General features: G+C 45.0%; 1 protein-coding gene across 3 annotated transcripts; it reads left to right on the forward strand.

The window, feature by feature from the left end:
• The first annotated feature begins 367 nt into the window (after positions 1 to 367).
• SOCS1 (suppressor of cytokine signaling 1) lies at positions 368 to 3,576 on the forward strand. 3 transcript variants are annotated; one of them, XM_050966491.1, is made up of 2 exons: positions 368 to 617; positions 2,607 to 3,576. In XM_050966491.1, exon 2 carries the CDS (start codon positions 2,682 to 2,684, stop codon positions 3,303 to 3,305), a length of 624 nt encoding a protein of 207 aa, XP_050822448.1. In that variant the 5' UTR covers positions 368 to 617; positions 2,607 to 2,681; the 3' UTR covers positions 3,306 to 3,576. The 3 variants fall into 3 exon arrangements, with proteins under 3 accessions (XP_050822448.1, XP_050822449.1, XP_050822450.1); XM_050966492.1 differs by lacking the exon at positions 368 to 617 and adding an exon at positions 635 to 844; XM_050966493.1 differs by lacking the exon at positions 368 to 617 and adding an exon at positions 1,175 to 1,196.
• The last annotated feature ends 3,266 nt before the right edge of the window (positions 3,577 to 6,842 follow it).

Consider the following 6,842-nt stretch of genomic DNA (forward strand, 5'->3'; position numbering starts at 1 on the left):
GACGAGCGACCGCCAGCCGCGGCCCGGCCCCAGCGCCGCCCTGCAGGCGGCCCGGCGCGAGCCAAGTTCACGGGAGGGCCCAGGGCGCGGCTGTTCTGGGGAAGCGGCGCGGCAGGTCGGGGCGGGCTGCCGGGCCGCTTTGTGCGCGCCCCAGGATTCCTCTGAACTGGCCTTGCGGTTCCCTGGAAACGAAAGCAACAGGCTGGCGCCCCTCCCCCAGCCCGCCCGAGCTGCCAGGCTGCAGCCGCCTCACGCAGATGGAAAGTGAAAGTGAGCGGCCAGTGGCGGGGACACGTGTTTTCTGCGAATTGAGCAGCGGGGGGAGGAGCCGGCCGGGGAGCAAAGCCCGAGCCATAAAACTGCGAGCCATGAGCGGAGGCAGAGCAGTCCGGCTCCAGCGCGCCGCGCAGCCCCTGGCAGGCTGGGATTGCTACAGGCGCCAGGCAGGACTCGCAGGCAGATTATGGTTGTGCTATTCCTGGGGCCAGGCCTACGAGTGCACCACTGCCGCGCGGGGGCTACGGGCTTGCAAGGCGGCCGGGCTCGCCGCCCGGGCTTATGGTGCCCCGTGCCCGTTCCAGGAGCAGCGCTGATCCCCGCGGCTCAGGGCAGAGAAGGTAAGGGACGCTGTCTTTGTAAGCCATTGCTAGGGCAGTCCCGAGCGGGCTTCCAGGCGCAGCCTCTGGTGTCCCTTAGCCTAGGGCGCAGCGAGCCCTAGTCCTAGCGAGAAGCGCTCAAGGAGTTTCCAAGCGCGGCGAATGATCTCTGGCCCTGACACAAGAACTCACGAGCCTGCACGACGCTGTTTTTTTTTTTTAAGCGCTAAAGCTCGGTGCAATATAAGGTATCAGAATCATCATAATACTGCACGTCGCTGAGTCTCTAGCTAACACATTGCTTGCCCGTTGCGAAGTGTCTATCCTGCGGCATCGTTGAAAAGCAGTTACCTCTGGGGTAGAGCGCAGCGGCGAACTGACACACCAGCATTAGCTGGGCCGGGATGGGGAAACTTTGGCCAAGGACACAAGGACAAACCCTCTGCTCGTAGGAAAAACTGCCATGGGACCTTGCAATGCGGCATAGGAAAGCAGCTGTGTTTTCAAGCTTACCGGCAGGGGAGTGCATAGAACTCCTTTTCTGTACTCCTCCTCCCCTACCCAAAAGAAAAAAGAGAAAATGTTTTGTTTCTCCTGGAGGTGAATGGTTTACTCTAGAGAATCTTACTGTTTTAAACCTAAAACCATTCACCCTTCAGAGTACGTTGATTTTTTTTTTTTTTTAAATTTGAATGCTGAATAGTGATCCTCACCCAATGATTAGAAAAGCTGACATCAGTTTTTTTCATGTGCTATACAAGGAAAATCTAACTATACTTTTCTTGTTTTAAGTTATCTGCTAATGTCAGGATTTTATAATTGCAATTTGAGTCAGTGAAAATGATCTTAATGAAACTAAACTCAAATGTCCGGCTGTCACATTTAAAAAGACCGGAATCCAGCTAAGTGCTGTCTCTGCATCTATGTCCGCATGTTGCTGTGTACTTGTGAGACAGCGGTGGGGATTCATTTCTGAGAATACCTCAAGCTCTCTCAACAGTCTGCCAGTGCAGATCTATAACTGACTGTAGGGATAAATCCTAAAATCTATGCTTTCCAGTAAGGTCAAGGCAGCCAGCAGAGATGTATCGAACCATGCTGTCGGGGTAGACATTTGAGGCCAAATTAATTGCTGGTACAACAATGCTTATTTCAAAAGAATTACTCAAGGGATGGATTTGGCCCTTGGTGCTGAAAGATATATCAATAGGAAGCAATTTAGATTGGGCCACTTAAAGTGCATGCAATACAAAAAAGGGAGAGAGACAGCCAGAGGAATAATGCTTTAAGAGTTCATAGAGGTTGCTTTGTGTAGGCTTAGTGATGGTAACATTGCTATCCCTGGGGGGATGGAACAAGGGACTGGAAATGGACTTCTATGGCTGTTTCTCCAGTTTATTGAAGAAGGGAGAGTAGATTTAGGATTATGTGTAAATTGGCAGTGTTACAAATTTCACTGCCAATCACGTTTGAGTCAAACAATGCCACCCATTCATTTCAGCCAATTCCATCCACTTTCTGGGGATTTGTACCCAGCTGCGGAGTTTACCTTTCCTTTAGCCATGCTTTTTTTCCACATAATGCAACAAACAATACAGTCTGAGTTCAGACATCTACATCTGTGAAATGGGAGGGGGAAGAGAGAGCAAATCAGTAGTTTTATAATAAGTGGTTTTATGCAAGGTTAAGGAATTGATGGAGAAGGATATACATAGAAAGTAACCTTTGAAAAAGAGATCCAGAGTCTGATGCATTTCTATGACTAATAGTAGGAAAACCGCATCATTTGTAACTGTTTCTCTGGCTGGATACCTCTGAGCTTCAGATGTTGCAAGAATAATGAATTGCTAACCTAGCCAGAAAGTGATGCTGTTTATCAGTTGTTTGCTGGGTGTAAATTTGCAGAGTAAGGGCTTTATTTTGTAAGGGAGCAGAGGGGTGTGATTGGAGGACTGTCACTTAATTGACACAGATTGAGGATCTAATATTTCTTTTCTTTTGGAATTTCAGAATAGCCGCTGGAAAGCTGCACTGCCCTGGCCACTGACGCTATGGAAGACCGCATCCGCTGGTCTAGTCTATAGGATGGTAGCGCACAGTAAGGTGGCAGCAGATAATGCAGTTGCAGCAGATCCGAGATGTCGACTTGACCCTCCAGCACGGGATCATTCTCTGCCTAGAGGTTACCATGGCCCGGCTCGGTCCAACACTGGGCAGGCGCAGAGCAACACACACTTTCGAACTTTCCGCTCGCAGGCAGATTTCAGTAGCATCACCCGAGCGAGTGCCCTGCTGGATGCATGTGGCTTTTACTGGGGTCCACTGACTGTCAGCGCAGCCCATGAGAAGCTGAAATCTGAGCCCGAGGGCACCTTCCTCATCAGGGACAGCAGACAAAAAAATTGCTTCTTTGCTATCAGTGTTAAGACTGCTACTGGGCCCACCAGCATCCGAATAAACTTCCAGTCTGGGCGTTTCAACCTGGATGGCAGCAAGGAGAGTTTCGACTGTCTCTTTAAGCTACTGGAACATTATATAAGCTCCCCGAGGAAGGTGCTGGTCACCCCACTACGCAAAGTCCGTTTACGGCCATTGCAGGAGCTCTGCCGGAAAAGCATTGTGGCAACATTCGGGAGAGAGAATTTAAACCACATCCCTCTCAATCCAGTTTTAAAGGACTACCTGAAATCCTTCCCATTTCAGATATAAATAACAGCATTAACTGCGCATGTGTGTGTGAGAGAGATGTGTGAAGACATCTGGGTTTTTTAGTCTGTTTGGGAGTGACCAAATTTATTTTTGTAGCAACTTACTGTATTTTGTGATGGAACCTGAACACTTGACTTCTTATGTTTACACAAACTGTTTGCACAAACCCAGGGTTCTTAAACTCTGGCATTATTTTTCTGCTGGGCAGAATATTCTATTTTATAATATTTCTAATGAAAATAATGTAATAAACTTTATTGTGAAAGTTTTTAAAAAATAGCATCCCTGGTGTCTTTCTGGGTTCTGTTTTCTGATCGCTGTGTTTCAGTTAGGAGTTGACAATGGGCCAAGTCCTTAGCTGGGGTAAATCATAGTAATCCACTGAAGTCAAAGTTTCACTGATTTACCCCCAGCTGAGGAGCTGGTCCAGTAACATTAGTGCTGCTTGCAGTCAAAGACAGACCTGCTCTTTGTCTCAGGTACTATATAAGCTAAAGAAATGGAAATGAGACAGAGTACACTAAGGATAAGTCTGTATTGGATTTTTTTCCAGTTCCGCTATAAATCAATAGGAGCAGGGTACTGGAGTGTAACTTTTTGGTTTTATTTTAATGGGGAGGCCAACTGCATATGTGCTGAGATGCCTTATTTCATAAAAAGTGAGAATTTTTTTTTTGGAGGAGTAGGAACGGTTGATTCTTGATGTTCAAAGTTTAGGTGTAGTCCAGGGGAAAATTTTAATATTGAGAAGGAAAGTGCAAGGGAGCTGAATAAATATACACTTTTTGCAGTCGTCCCCCCACCCCCCTTGACCTCAGAAACAAAACCTTGTTGAAACTGCCTTTGTACTATGCTTGGCTGCATTCTGCATGGTTTGTGAAGGAGTGATTCTATGACATCCCCTTGTCTGGGGTAATTTTCTTGCTTAGGCTTGTCTTATTTCTGTTAATAGCTGCATACAAAATTCCAAGGCTGTAGGCAAGAAGCTACTCTCATACACAACCAAACCACATCACCAAATCACAGTGCAGAAATGACACCTACTTCCGAAAGACATGAGCACTCTGTCACTATGATGAGTGTGGGGCAGTGGTCCCCCTTCTCAGAAATCATCCACATTAAATTTCCCCTAACCTCGTGCTTTCCCCAAATGTTCACACACTTCCTTGAAAAATGAGAATTATGAAACTCTTTTAAAGAACAGAATGCATCAGATAATTCAAAAGGTAGCATATTGCTATCCACAGCACTGGGCTATATAATTATGGCTCTGTACACTGTTAATGAAGTCACTTTAGGGTTTGGAGGTTAAGAAACCTCTTACAGTGCTTAATTCACCTTCTTTTTAGAAGTTAATGCCAGTTTGGGGACTTGGACTGTAATATAGTGTTTTTTATATTTAATACTAAATATTTTTAGCTTAAAGGTTAAGAACACCCAAAAGCAATTAAGGATTTGACAGTACTGAAAAGGTGTAAGCTTACAAAAATGTCAAATACACAAATATTTAACAGTATAGCAAGACTGTCACAGCTAATTTGCTAAAGCTGTTCTTTCACAATTTGTACTCCTACACCACATCTAGTCTCCCCTCCCCCAGCACAGTTCCCATAGCTGGGGTTATCACACCTAAATTCTATTTAATTCTAAAGGTTTAAAGCAGTCACCAAAAGCAGAGTGTTCCCACTGCAGCTGTGAGGAAATGTAAATTGGAGAAGTACTGATTAGCTTGTGATGCAGCAGAGGTGGTAAGCAACTCATGAACACAGCATACTTTCAGAGGTTAAGGGCGTTGCTGAAAAAAAATTCTTTGGAAGACAAATGCTGCCAAACAGGTTTGCAGCCAGCTGGGATTATTTCCCCCGCAGATAGTGTAGTGTCTCTTAACCCTTTAGGACCTCAGTGTGTGACACTTGCCTAATAATATGTGACAAAGCATGAAATTATGTAGGTGGGGTATTAGGGGAAGATGCTTTATCCTGATTCAGCTCCTCTAATGTCAATTTTCCAGAGTAAAAAGAGAGCATAACAGACTGGTTTGGGATGAAGGTAAATTGGATCTAAAATCACCTGCCTGGTAGTGAGGGTAGGCTTTATCTTTCACCTCTTTCTAAAAGAAGCTCAGTTTTCTTCATTTGAACAGTAATTAAGCAAGAATTTAGTCCTTAAATGGAAAGGGGCTATTGGATGGCTCAAGGAAAAGAGTCAAAGCAGTGTTTAAAGGATATAGTGCTGTGCCTCTAGGAGGTGCAGCCCAGAGCATGCAATCCAAGGGGTGGGGGGCAAAGGTAGCTTGGCAACTTCCCTGTTCTGGGTTTTGTCAGGGACTGCGGGGTTCCTCAGCATAAAGTAGAACAACAGGTGGCCCCCCATCTCTTAGAGCTGCCTTTGGGTCACTCCACAGCAGCTGACAATTCCCACAGCTATATGTGCTATGAGGCTGCACCTCCAACTCCCAGAATGCTCTCTTTGCTGGCCGTTATATGGGAGCCTACAGGGCTGTTTTACATGTCGGCTGCCTGCAAGAGCAGTGAAAAGAACCAGACTCCAGCCCAAAGTTTTTTGTTGCTCCTTCAACTGTGAAATCCCTTGTTTTCTGTTATGACTGATGGGGTTTTATAAGTAATATTTTTATTTAATACCAATATTTCCCATAGCCAGCAATGGAATCACCACACATATATACTGAAACATTTCAAATAGTATCTTACAAACACCAAAATACAATTCAGTACATTACAAGACAGTTATCCCCAGGCCTCTGTTAGCTCTGCTCTGTTCTCCCCACTCTGATTATACGCTGTGGATGTCAGGTGAAGACAATAGTTAATCTGGCAAAATGCTAGAGAGGAATTTGAACAGCACTTCTACTTTTGCATTATCTGAGGAGGATTGTAATATTTATCATGAGTAAGGAATAAATTATTTTAAAATAGCATACTGCTTATGGGGATGTCTGTGGTCTCTGTAACCCTAAGACTAGAGAGGAAACAAAGGCTTTGAGGGGGATTGTTCATTTTTTCTATTGTTGATAGCCAAGTACCTGGAATGGTCTAATGCTGCTCAGTCATACGATACTAGTTGAATATTTGAGCTGATTATATATAATAGAGAGGCTCATTGTGGTGTTTCTGCATCTTTTTCACAACAAAAGCAGCCCCATTTTCTTTCACAATAAGTTAATTTCCAGAGCCTGCTGCTGCAGCAGCAAAAATATTGTGTTAATCATCTGTATTCATTAACCATACAGCTGCCCAGAGAACCTAGTTAACTCAGCTAGATGGGTTTGCAGAGGCTCAGTAGAAGAATCTTGAGTGACAAACGTAGCCTCACCTGACTCTGAAGCTGTGGTCTCACTAATCCTGTTATGTTTGAAGTCATTTACAAGAAGTGAGGCCTCAGCTGCAATGAGCAGTGATGCTATTTTCAATAACCAGGGAAAAAGTGTCCCCCAGGGCAATCTACTGACCGTATGTAGTCATCAATACCATTCACCCAGCCTGTACTTAATCCTCCATTCAACAATATATCCACCTC

The sequence above is a fragment of the Gopherus flavomarginatus genome, chromosome 9 (assembly GCF_025201925.1).
Source record: "Gopherus flavomarginatus isolate rGopFla2 chromosome 9, rGopFla2.mat.asm, whole genome shotgun sequence".
Lineage (NCBI taxonomy): Eukaryota > Metazoa > Chordata > Testudines > Testudinidae > Gopherus > Gopherus flavomarginatus.